The sequence below is a fragment of the Trematomus bernacchii genome, unplaced genomic scaffold (assembly GCF_902827165.1).
Source record: "Trematomus bernacchii unplaced genomic scaffold, fTreBer1.1, whole genome shotgun sequence".
Classification (NCBI taxonomy): domain Eukaryota; kingdom Metazoa; phylum Chordata; class Actinopteri; order Perciformes; family Nototheniidae; genus Trematomus; species Trematomus bernacchii.
Window position 1 is genome coordinate 10,002,102 of NW_022987648.1, and position 13,736 is coordinate 10,015,837.

Here is a 13,736-nt window from a genome sequence, read left to right on the forward strand (position 1 = left end):
GCAACAGAGAGTCAGCCTAGCATTTAGCAGCCCCGCGCTAACAATGACCTCCTTTCAGCCTTCAGATTGCATCTAACCACGTCTGGGAAAGCGAGATGTAAACAATGTTAATGTTTTAAGAGTGAGCAGGACAGATTCAAAGGAATTTCTTCAGTCCACCGTTTCCTGCCTGTTTTAGAGCTGAGAGTTATTGTCCTTATCTGGGCTGCTGGGGCTCCCTGCTCGTTAAAGCCATCGCCATTTGAAATGATTACTCGTTATTTAAGCGGACACGCCGTTTATATGGCTGAGTTTGAAACTGGCTCAAATTTCCTCCACTTTTAATGAAGCTGTATTTTTTATGGTCGTTCTTTTTTCTTTTTTTTCGTCGGCATTTTCCTTCCATACAAAGAGGATAGGGGAGAAAAGGGGAACGTTCTCACACCCAGAAGTGACACAAATGTGTTGTTGGTAATTATTTTCCTAATTTAGCAACCCCTTGGAATAGAAAAATGTTTCCATCATATCTTTCCTTTCAAAATAATGTCCTGTATGCAAAGTAATTTTTTCAGTTGGTCGAAATACTCGATCTTTTTCACTATCGACTTCGTTTGGAAATTGACCGGCAACGTGCAGAAATACACTGAAATATCACAATTGATCCAGCCGAATTACATGCTATATTGTTCTAACCTAATGTAATACAAAAAATCCACCATATTTCGTTCAAAAATATGTATTTTAATAAATAAGCAAAAACAATAATGTACATTGGATGGAGTTCAGAGTTTTGCTAAAGAAAGTCGGTAAAATAAATCCATGCAGCAAAAGACTCTAAAAATTGCATTGGTCCCTTAACAGGCTATAGGCGTACTTACACAGGTATGTACAATTATGCATTTATATATATTTTATAATTTGGCTTAAAATCTTTGACAAAACAAAATATATATATCCTTCTAGAAACACGGTTACAGGGTGGCTTCTGTTGAAATGCAGGCCGAGATATGCGCTGTAACATCTCATTTCCCCCCCTCTCTTTCTGCCACAAACAGCTCCAGACAGTCAGCAGCGGTGTGATGGATGTGCGCACACACACACGCACACACACACACACACACACACACACACACACACACACACACACACACACACACACACACACACACACACACACACACACACTGCGCACAGAGTTTGTAGTTGTGGGTCACATTACGTCTCTCGGCCGTGCCTTTGAGGTCCATGAGTTCTTCAATAATCCCTTTAGTCTTCATACTTTGTAGAAGTAAACAGTCTGTGATGGAGAAAGAGACACAAGTAATTATTACAATGGAAAATATAAATCGAAACCAACTAGATTTACGCAATTATTTGTGTTTATGTCTAAATCTGGTGTTTTTTTAGAGCTGCACTGGCTCGTTTAGCATGTGGGAAGTCATTAATGAATCAATTATTAGCCACCGAGCTGAGTAGAACCATATGGCGAGGGAAAAGCAGGAACATTTTATATTTGAATGAAGTACAGCTGCAGTGAAATAAAGAAAACCACAGTTTATCTGGCTTTCAGTTAGAAACACCTGAGTAAATGAACGCGTTTTCATTTCGCTGTGGATTAGCGGACAGTCCTAAAGCAATAAAATCTAATTCCTCGGAGCAACATTAATCCAAGAGCCAAAATAGAAATATAGCAGTAAAGTTACGATTGGTAAATGCTATTTCTACAGGCCTTTTTTCATATTTATGAATAACATCATTTTGATACTTTTTTCCTATTCTAATCCAGGCAATACTATCAACAATACGTATTCCTAGAGCGTTTCATTTCTGTTTTTGCCACATATTTTGAGAAGAAAGTCTTTTATAATGGGCTAAACTACACGTCTCCATGCTTTGTTATTTTCTTTTACATTCCACAGAGGTCAATTAAACCCAGAAAAAAGACCCTCAAATTGACTATGCTTACAGGAATCACTGTAATGAAGCTTATGGGTCCCCCCCCACCACGGCACCGGGGTTAGTTTATAAGACAACAAAGCCTCTCTGATGGCGGTCTGCTAACTACATGTCAGCCCATGAGAACCAAACAAACCCTGCCCCTGCTCATTCTAACCCATCGTGTTGTTTGGTGTCACCTACTGTGTGCCATTTCCCTGGGAAGCTTCATTCTAACCAAGAAGCTTTAAATAACAAATATGCCTTTATGTTGAAACTGCCATTGCTGCATCAAATACATTTGTAAATAACTCAAACTTACAATTTCCTGAGAATTGACCAAATGAAACATGTCATGATGTTATAACTTAGATCTTTAAACAAATAAAATTGAATCGCAATACCTGACTTTACTTTGAAAGAGCCATTTGACGTCAAACGAATTAGGTTATAAACTCAAACTGACACAAAAAGACAGTTTGTCGAGAAATGACAAGATGAAACACGTCATGATGTTGTTATATAGATCTTAAAATAAATAGCTTAATTATACTTCCTGGGCCATTATTTTTGACAAAACTAGCTGTGTCTATAATAAATTAATAAATGTAATAAAGTCATGACTTTGAAAAGATAATTTCGTTAGAATTGACTAAATGAAACATGTCATGGTGTTATAATTTAGATCTTAAAATGACAATACCTGTGGCTTTATTTTGAAAGAGCCATCGTTGCGTCAAATAAATCATATTAGCTAACCTATAAAAGACAACTTCCTGAGAATGTATCAAGTCGTGTTATAATTTATTAGGATATTATTGCTGGCTGCTTGACTTTGATTTATTTGTTTTTCTTTTTTACGTTAATTTCAATCAAATCAGCAAATAAGTGTCCTCTCAGCTGTCAGAGTTCCTGCTGCATCACTGCTCTCACGACATTATCAAACCAGGCTGCAAATCTTCAAAATATCATGCCCAGAGCCCTGCCTGTTATTGCTGGATTCTGTTTTGTATTGTCTTGCACTGGCTTGAACTTGCATGTCCAGCCGAGCTGCCCATTCCTGCGGTCTGCGCGCAGGAAAGCACTCTATTGTGGATATAAATTACCCGTGGTGGCACTACAGCTGCGTTTCGGTGTTTTTTTTTCCTTTTACCCCACTCATTATGAAATGCTGTTAAAAGGGATTGAGTAGGGATTAAGTGCAAACGTCCCAACTGGCTGATTTAATGCGTTTCTGCTCAGAAAATAGAACGTGTTGTCATTTTTTGGTCAGCAAGGTTTATTATAAATGTGTAAAACCAAAACTATTTGTATTAATCCTGATACTTCCCCTATCCTACTCCTTTTTTCTCATACTTGAGTGTATTCATATTTTACTCTATTAACTGAATGTAAACTATAACTATATTTTTTGGTTTAACTTGAATCTATCCACGTTGAACTGATGGGTCTGTTTTCTGGTGGTCACCCAGCAGGCCTCGCGCACACAGCATCCGGATCAGGACGCAGAGTGAGGCGCTAGAGAGATGCTGAGGCCTCCGTGTGAAATATGTCACTCACATAACAAGCGCACGCAGCACAGGCGAGGTTTTGGACATGTGGATTTGAAGTTTTCGCGCACAGCTGTTGCGCACGAACGTTTTAGGTATGTATGGATGGAAAAAGTCCCTTTTATTAGATAACAATCTGGAAGTCTCGCTCAAATTCAATTGTGCTAGCCCACATACCTTTCAAGAATTATTTAATATTTGTTCCAATATTTTTCTTAGGACTCTCCTTATTTTTGGCACTTTCAAAGTCTGCTCATTCTAAAGCTATATATATATGTAATATTAATATGAGATCATCTTTGCTCCAGGTTGTGGTACCCACCCTTTTGGCAGTGTAAGTGAAGCCCCTCCGGCTGCTAGTGTGATGCTGACATAGACCAGGCTCCCTCCATCCTCCACACGGAGAACGCGTAACTGAGTCTTTCGTGCGCGACGTAGCTGCAGCTGGACATCTTCTGGTCCATCTCGTCGCTCTGCAGCACCTGACAGAGGAAGTCGATGTACCTGGAGGCAAGCTTCAGCGTCTGGATCTTGCTCAGCTTGTCCGAGGGCAGCGTGGGGATGATTTTACGCAAAGACGAAAAGGCCCCGTTCAGAGACTGAGTCCGCTGCCTCTCCCGGACGTTGGCCAGGCACCTCTGGTTCTGCAGATCCTCGAAGGACTGGTTGCTGTCCGGACTCGCCTTCTTGACCCGCTTCACGGGGCCCGGGCTGCTGCCGCTACTGTCCTCGCTGCCCTTCTTGCTGTGTCTCTTCTTCGCCGGGAAGCTCTTCTGCTGTCTGTCCAGCTCCTCCTCGCTGGTCACCAGACTATCCACAGGGGAGACCGGAGAACTGGAGCCCTCTTCCATTTCTCTCTTGAAGAAATGCAGGGATAGAGCAGAGAAAACGCCGTCCACCTTTGAAGCCGTGTTACAGAAAATGCAGATATCCGTTAAAATGAGAGGATGATATTCTCGCTCTTTGCGCCTCTCGCTGTGGAAGAAAAACTGCTTTCAAACTGGATGTTGGCACGCTTTCCTCACGCATGAACTTTTTTCCTTAAAAGTTTTTGGAAACTTTATCCCGGTTTCAGATGCTAAATAGGTTTGGGAGTAGAAGGGGTGGGGTTTTCAGGGCGGAGGGGGAGCCAGAGCGCGCGTCCTGGTCCGCTAATAAGCATGCAGTCAGGGTTTCATGTGTCTGATTGAGCTGAAACAAGGCAGTATTTACTGTCAGGAGCTGCGGGATGTGTCAGATCTTTATATATATTTACGCGCAGTCAGAGCCAGTGATGTCTTTGTCTATTTTAATGATTGAAACCACTATTAATCCAATAATGAATTATGGGTTGTGTAACTACCAACAGTTCTAAATTAAGATTTGTAATATCTTACAAATATTGTATTAATATTATTATTATTATTATTATTGTTATTATTATTACTATTATTATGTAATATTATTTCTCACTTGCAAGATGTTTTTTCAATCAAATACCATTTTCTTGGACACCAATTTATTCAATTGGCCTGATTATCTTTTTTTTGTATTTATTTATTCATTTATTTATTTATTTATTTATTCATTCACTCATTCACTAATTAATTTATTTATTTTATTTTATTTATTTATTTTATTTTATTTTTATTTTTATTTTTTATTTAGAAGGGACAGTGCACATCAATGAACATTGCTGTACATGTCATATTATTCCCTAAAAAATAACATTTATCAAATAAATATATATAAAGATTGAGGGCGTGTATTAAAGTAAAACATGTTGAGCAATGCGAGCCAATAAAACATATCGAATCAACTACTGTAAACAACATTTAAAAAATATATATGAAGTTTGCAATAGTCCAGCCATTCTTTGCAGGCCTTTCCATCCATTTACAGTAAACATGTTTCCCTCCTCAGTGGAGTGTGTGCTCTTTGGAGAGCGATTTACGCACAAATGCGTCGGACTTGGCGAAATCTATCCGCTTGATGTTTAATCGAATCAGCTGTGTACGCTCTCACAGTTCCTATAATGTGGAAGTCAAACAGGAAAGAGGCTTAAACTAACCGAGCAGCTCTCCGGTTTCTGCGGATAAATCCTCTGGACGGTCTCTCCATGCGTAATGTCAGCGGCCCACCTCTTCATCTGTCATGTTTCCCTGCACACAGCGCAGGTGGCTCACATTATAAAGCTGAATGTATCCAGCGCCAAAACGCAGAGTCCAAATCAGAGTTTTTACTCCAGAAAGAGATTTTCTTATGTATATATCTTGTGTTTTTTCATTTTGATCTTTTAGGGTATTTTATGAATGGTGAAGTGTCTATTATTATTATTATTATTATTATTATTATTATTATTATTATTATTATTATTATTATTATTATTATTATTATTATTATTATTATTGTTGTTGTTGTTGTTGTTGTTGTTGTTATTATTCAGAAATGAAAATAAATCACTTATTTACTTGCAATTTATTTATTTATTTTCAGACACCAGAATCGATCTGTTTAATTTCCCTCATTTTTATTTTATTTTATTTACTTTATTAGTTTATTTAGCAGGGATCGTGCACATTAATTAAATGCGCCAGCAAATAGGTTCTTTCTCTTGTCTGTTGTTTCATCTGAACACAAAGACATCGCTTTTGCTTGTTTTAATAAAATACATCTTTAACCTTCTCGTAAAATAGGCCTCTTTCCCCACAAAACATAACATAGGATGATGTTCCTGAAATGATTAAGAAAACAATGTTTCAACTGTTAGTGAGAGTCAGATGGCACCTGGTAATTGCCTCTTATTAGGAAGCAATTGAGCTAATTCACACTGTAGCGTACACTTCAACTCCCCACGAAGCATCAAACTGCAGGACTCATGCTCTGTGTTCACATCCGGGACACTGCTCTGTACATGTTGCAGAACTGAAATCTGAAAGTTGCACAACATTATTTAAACCCAAGACTTCTGGCTTGGCTTGGTATTGGGACACATGCTGCGTTTCCATGAAGCCCCCCCCCCCCCCCCTCCAGGCCTGCAGGAAACGGCGCTCTGCTTTGTGTTGTGGCTCCCTCTGGTAATGGTGACTGTCACTCTACTTTCTCTCAGTGCCAGCGCTCTTTATGCAGACCCTGCCTCAGGTCGCAGGGTGGTTACACTTTACGGCTCTACTCCTTTATAAAGCAGGTCATGTTTCACACGTGCAAATATGAAAGTAATGCTCAAATAAGTGCGTTTCACGAAAGGAGGAACATGCACACCCTCCCTGATTATGCCCTCTGACCTCCTGACTCTGTTCAGCTGCAGGAGGCCTCATGCCCAGGGGAGGGGGCTGCAGAGAGAGGCAGATCCTGCACAGCGTCTGGGTCCGTGAGGAGAAAAAGAGCAGGAGGGGCCCCTGCACTGTATATTCTCTCTGGGCAATGATAAGCTTGTTTTCAAAGAGGCAAACAGTGGATGATGAGGATGACAGCTTGCTTGAGCCCATTAGAATGCAGACCTGATCATATTCCCGTGCAAAAACATGGTGTGGAAAAACGATGAGAATGCTTCAACATTAGGATATGCATACATTCCTGCAAAACTGGCACTACAACAAAGACGGTGTTGTCCTATAGAGTAGATTAGATTTAAATTGATCCTATATTGGGAGATTCTTAGAGCAGCAGCATTTTAAAAAGGCATTGCACATTAGTATTAAAAAAAAAGAAATACAAATAATAGACAAATAATACTTTAAAGGTGGGGTAGGTAAGTTTGAGAAACCGGCTCAAGATACACTTTTTGTTATATTCCATGGAATGCTCTTAACATCCCGATAGCAATGAATATCTTAAGTGCTTTGACAAAAAATCCATAATAAAATGTCATCTGTGGAAGCCGTAATACTGTAAAAAGCACGACCAATCCTTTTAGCCGGCCCGGCTAAAATAACTGGATGGCCTACCTGCCTGTCAGCCTTCCATCTGTGCACAAGCTTATCTCGTGCCCTCATTGGTCATGTGCGCGTTAGTGTGTGTTGGAGGAGGGGCTCTATAAGGAAGTGGCAGATTTTCTCCGGTTGTGTATTTTCAAATTCTAGCGATCTCGAGCCGGTTTCTCAAACTTACCTACCCTACCTTTAAAAGGATGTACAGAGAAAGAACAAATACATAATAATGAATACATAAACAGTGAATCAGAATACCTGTATTAGTCCCACAGAGGGGAGATGTACATTGTTACAGCAGAAAAGAGCCAATGACAGCTTAATGTTACCTAAATATACACAGATCAACATTAGAAATATATATTGAGGTTATACACCTAAAATATAAATGTTAATATCTACATTATATAGAGGATATGAATACACTATAATCTACTAATACATAAGATACTATTATGCTTTATACAAGTCTACAAACCATTTTTTTGGTTTAAAATCTACATAATGTTGAGTTTCTTTTGCATTGAAGTTCATTAGAAATGAAAACTTCCTCATGACTTGATCATTGATCTCAGCAAAACAGTTTTGAAGAAGGTTACTGGCTCTGTTATCCTCAATGGATGTCAGTCAGTGATTCATTTGTGTCTCACCCTACACTCATTGGAGAAGAGAGGAATTCTGGGTGTCTGTGGTTGTCGCAGGAACCCCTGAGAGAGAAAGAGACAGAGAGGCAGACACAGCAAAATGAAGTGAGAGTGAGAGTCTAGGGGGGAGGTAGAGAGGGAGGACCTGCCTCTCAGATCAAAGATGAGCTCCGGTTGTAATTCAGCCCTGCAGGATGACGTACCTCTGTCCTGTCTGACACCTTTAAAGCAGCTCCACATGAGTCTATGGCACGGCCTGAATCAGCCCCAGAAAACACACCCCTGTCCCAGGCATGCACGCACGAGCCTTCTGCACTCACGTCAACCTCGTAAATAGAAATTGGTTACGAGACAAGAAGTGAATCCGAGAGGTGTTGAGAGATAAAAACCAGGTTTGGAGGGAAGAAGGATGCAGACGAAAACAGAGGAAAGAGGCCAAACGTATGGATGTGTGATGATGTCCGCCCGCTTTGATCTGACAGAGAGGGCTGTGGATGTGTGATGGAAGTTATGGGAGAGATGATTTGTTAGAGGCTGCATGATGACTGTCCATGTGCCGGCCAGGATCGGTCACCTTTGACTTCAACCCCACAAAGACTTGCGAGGCTCACCCCGAATGATCTTGGAGAGAGGATATGAAGCCCTCAGAATGTGTCTGCTTCTCTATGTGTGTGTGTGGCTTAGAAACCCATGCACAGTTTACACTATCTCCTAATTTTAGAATGCATTGCCTATGTCTGTCTTCACATTCATGCACTTGTGTTTCCGTGTCTGTGTGTGTGTGTCAGGAACTGATTCAAGATGAGCCAAAGATGTTCAGCAGAGGAAAGGCCCAGCTGGTTCTCATTGCACAGCATTTTTGAGGTGATATAAGAAATAAATTGAGCATGAATTATACTGAGTTGGGTCATACTTATTAGCTTTACACAGTGGTCGAATATGTTGTAATTAGTAACTGGAAATAGCAACAAAATACATATAAAAAGCGACAAAAATGAATCAAGGCAACAGCAAACAAACTTAGAATACTAAAAATTGCCTGAATATGCTTCGGTGGATGCAGGTTGGAATCTGGCTTGCAGCCCCTGAACGCGTGGCATCCCCTCTATCACCCCCCCCTTTCCACACCGTCCTTCTCCAATAAAGGCTAATCTGGACCTTTTTTTAAAAAATCAACAACTTCACCTCAGTTACTCCTTAGGACTTTTACCTTTATTGGTATGGTACATACGGTGGCCGACATGTGCCATGGTGACATGTATGTACATGGTCTAACGTCCTACAACGGCCGAAAACACTTCCATCAGGAGAAACGTGCTGCACTTTCAAAAACAATGCAAATATTAAAACACAAATGTGCCAAAACACATGCAAAGAAGAGACATCTTCACCAACTTAAAAACACATTCACAGCATTAAGAAAACATTCAAAAACTTCACGAAACATGGAAACGGGGACACTAAAAAGTGAGGCACACAGCTTGGACCGGAGCGCTTGTTGAGGCGAGTTAGCCTGTTTCATAATTTGTGAACCATGTTTTCTTTCTTGTTGTTACTTAAGTCTTTTGTGGTAATTGCTTTGTCGCAACACATACATAAGCTTTCATTTATGTGATATAACTAAAGTGGCGCTTCACATTATCAGTGACAGGCAGTGTTCCCTATAAAAACCTGTATTTAGCCAAAGCCTTCTCAAGTGAATGAAACAACAGGCAATATCCATGAGAGGTACATGTTGGGCAATAAAACCATAGGCACCTCCACTCATATATGGAGTGGTTCTTCAGCAACGCCCATTCATTCATATATCCACACTTGTGCTTTCTGCTGCCCAAAGGGCTGATGACAAGGTGTTTCTGAAATCGCATTAGGGGCCCTTTCATAAAGGTTTCATTGGGGAGTGTGTAACAGCTTGAAGCATTTAGGCTTTGTTTAATACGATGCAGACCCGCCGCTCGGTGCTTTGTCTCCTGTGTGGAAAGCAGCCCGGGATGCCGGAGACCCCCGCTGTCAGAGTTTGCTTTGATATCTGGAGATGGAGGATGGAAACAGGGCAGACACACACTCCACCACCACCACCACCCCCCCAAGAACCTGTATGCTCTGCATCTTGCCCTATAGAGTTATGGCCGTCCAATGAACAAGCCAAGCTTTGAAGTGCGGCTCTGTGCGGCTTTACACTCTATGGTAGAAGTCGTGCATGAAGAAATCATGATATACAGTACTGTGTCTGTTCAGGCACATGCTGTATCTGTTAGGTAAGAGTTCCAAAACAGTAACTGTCATCAAAAGGTACCGGAAAATCAAAGGATGTTTATAAAATACCCATAATAGAAATTTCACAGGCCCTTATGCACACTTCGACACATGTACAAGGATATTTAGATCCAAGCCTCATGATACATGTCTGACTTGCTCTCCCACCTGAGCTACACATATACACTCATGTATACACACATGTATTCAGTCCGGCAGCGGCTCAGTCAGTAGGGGCTTGGACTGTGAGCCGTAGGGGCGCCGGTTCAAGTCCCTGAACAGACCTAAATATGGAGTGTGGACTTCTACTTGGAGAGATCCCAGTTCACCTCCTGGGCCCTGCCGTGGTGCCCTTGAGCAAGGCACCGGACAACCCCCTTCCCCCCCCACTCCCATTGCTCCCCGGCTGCTGTACACTAGCTGCCCACTGCTCCTGGTACTAGGATGGGTTAAATGCAGAGGCCACATTTCACTCTGTGTGCTCTGCATGTGTGACCATTAAAGAGGGTTTCATCCCTCTGATTCTATTCTATTCTATTAGTGGTGGATTGTTTATATGATCGGTTTTGTCCAAGTACAGAGAAATCTTGGCGTAAGCCTTAAACTCAACCCACGATCAACTCAAACGCACTTCATTGACTTGACAGTAACGAAAAACAGTGTTGCCGGAGCAATTATGTCGGCTATAACACAATTATATTCATTATGTATGTACTTCCAGAATGTGAACTTTAACCAGGCCCAACTTGAAGGAAAGGACGGGGGGAGGTCTTGTCGAAAGGGTCAGAGTAAATTTGCAGAACAAATGACAGAGGCCTGATGGGGCAGCCTCGTGCGCAAATAGTGTTGCGTAATTAGCGGTGCACTTGTGACCCTGGTGCCAAGGTTAGCATGACGGTAGGCCCAGGGCTCGCAGGGCGATGCTGCAGCCAGGTGCAGGGGTGCAGGGCAGCCTGGGTTAGACTCAGCTGGGGCTGTTTGGAGGAGGCTGGGCAAACAGTAGTGCTGTTTGTTCTGCTGATTGGGCTGCAAACAATGAGGGTGAAGATCACCGGATGTCAACACAGGGGTGGCACTTACAGTCTACTGTCACTCTCAATGTCACCTGTGTCACCAACAACACCATCAGCCCTATTAAAGAGTGGACTGTTTGTTTATCCTTAAGCTATGAGGCAATTCTCTATGCTGCCAAAACAGGCAGAATTATATATAACCCTAACCCTAACTCCCTCCTGGCTGGTCCACAAAAAAGCGCCATCCGTCCTCTGTAGCAATTTCAGAATGCAAAAGCTGGACTAGTTTTCCACCTACCTATGTTCTCCTACAATACACATCTCCTCCGCTCCCATCACTGGCTGCCCATATCTGCTTCAAGACACTGGTACTGGCCTACCATGCTGTTAATAGATAGGGTCCTTCCTATATCCAGGACTTGGTCAAACCCTACAATCCAGCACGTTCCCTCGCTACTGTCTCATTTAGAGTAGGACCGTGTTGTCACTACGCAATCCGTACCGGAAACCCGATTTGTTTTGCCCATGTGCAAATATGCAACTACTTCCTTTGATACTCAAGCAGGTCGAAACAGTTTATGGGATTTAAATAAATAAATGCTAGCTTTGGATGGACTAGTTATGTCATAGAAGTGATTTCAATTCAAGCTTGCCTTTTCTGTATTTAAGAAAACACGCACATAAATCCATGATATCAAGTGAACATTTTTCAAAATAACTTTATTGAACAACTGTTTCAAAAACAAAATGTTTGAATTATACCACAAGAAAGAAAAGATGTTGTAATGTTCCAGTATCTGAAAGACAAAGGGTACATACATTTAACTCAAAATTAAGTCTTTGGTGTAGGGAGGCGTGTGGCGCAGTGGCCTAGTGCGTTGGTGTTCGGATCAGGGGGGCACAGGTTCAAACCCCACTGCAGTCAGCATGTCGTTGTGTCCCTGGGTAAGACACTTCACCCCAAATTGCTCCTATGGGGATTGTCCACAGTATTGAGTATGTAAGTCGCTTTGGATAAAAGCGTCTAACAAGTGACATGTAATGTAATGTGTAGAAAGTGATTACAAGGTTATATCAGGGGAGGAGAAAGCAAGGCAAGGCAAGGTGTAGGGGAGGAGAAGAGACTATTCTTTGATATCAGTACTTTTTCAACAACGCCATAAGAAAAGAGTGGTGACAGGAAGTAGCTGCATTTTCGCTCATGCTCAGAGCAAATTGGTGTTCTGATACGGATCGGGCAGCGACATCAGGTACCCAGAAAAAAAACATGCCTGTTTGCTATCCTTGCTCCAAAATGGTGGAGCAAGGATATCCATTGATATCAGGACAGCAGACATCAACACATCTTCCATCGCAGACATAAGACCCACCCACCTTCCTGCACCTTGGCCAATGCAGTATAATGGGTTGGCCTTTTGAAAGGTAATGTTCCTGGTTGTTGGCACTTAATACAAGTTGCATTGGATAAAAGCATCAACTTAAATGTAATGTGGTGTGTGTTTTCATTCACTGCTAACCCTGATAGCTCTTTAGCTCCCACTCCAAACACCTCAGTGACAGAAAAGCTGACGCTGTGTATCTCTCTCCACACAGTGTGTTTGCTACAGCCACCAGGAGGGCTCCCGTTCTAATCCAAGGAGGATATTATTGGATGTTCCAGTGCTCATCTGAGAAGGCTTCAAATGCGTGGCCCCCCACTGTTCCTGGGCCCCTGAGGGCAGGCCCACTGGGACATATTGTAAAGACGACACCGCATTTCTCCTTCACACACTCTGACCTGAGCTGTTTGCTCCGAGGTGAGGAGCGTGGGTCTGTGAAGAGGAGACGTAATGAGGAAAACAGGTGAGCTGTTTAACTAGAGTTTCACAGCTATTGAAGTGCCAACACACCGGGTCACCATGGTGATGAGGGCGGTGTGCAAGGCTTCTGGGGAGTCAGCATATTTTTTTGGTAGTTTCTTTTTTGTAAGTTGTCTGGGTTAGTCCGTTTTACGGAATGTATTCACTTGTGTGTGCGGATTATGAACTTTATTACATAATTAGAAAAACCTTACTTCTCAGAAAGAGAAACCAACACAGGTTGTTGCTGTTAGAACAACACACTCTCACTCCCTAAACGTCCAGGAGCGACGCTTGGTCAGGGTCCCGTGGCGTGCAGTTGGGACGCGCCGAGGCTCCTTCAGCTTCATAAACGGACGCAAAGAGCTTTCAACTGATTGCAATGTATTCCCATCGGCGGCGGTATTTGACGCTCAGGGAATTGTGCCACGAATTACACATATGATGTTTGTCAATTTAAAAGATAATTTTGCAAGTCAAAAAAAAAAAAATGTGTCGTAAAACTGTGAAGTAACACATTTGTTTGTGTGAAACACTCAATGAACTACATCTCTGGTCAACAACACACGTGACGTCACCAAGATGGCCGTCACTACTGTCTTGTCAACAAAAC

The 13,736-nt window shown here is 41.9% G+C and overlaps 1 protein-coding gene across 1 annotated transcript; it reads right to left on the reverse strand.

The window, feature by feature from the left end:
- Window positions 1-716: 716 nt before the first annotated feature.
- On the reverse strand, window positions 717-4,496 carry twist2 (twist-related protein 2). Its single transcript, XM_034134482.1, has 2 exons — window positions 3,787-4,496; window positions 717-1,276 (listed from the first exon to the last, which is right to left on the reverse strand). The coding sequence occupies exon 1, from the start codon at window positions 4,313-4,315 to the stop codon at window positions 3,821-3,823; it is 495 nt and encodes a 164-aa protein (XP_033990373.1). The 5' UTR covers window positions 4,316-4,496; the 3' UTR covers window positions 717-1,276; window positions 3,787-3,820.
- Between the last annotated feature and the right edge of the window lie 9,240 nt (window positions 4,497-13,736).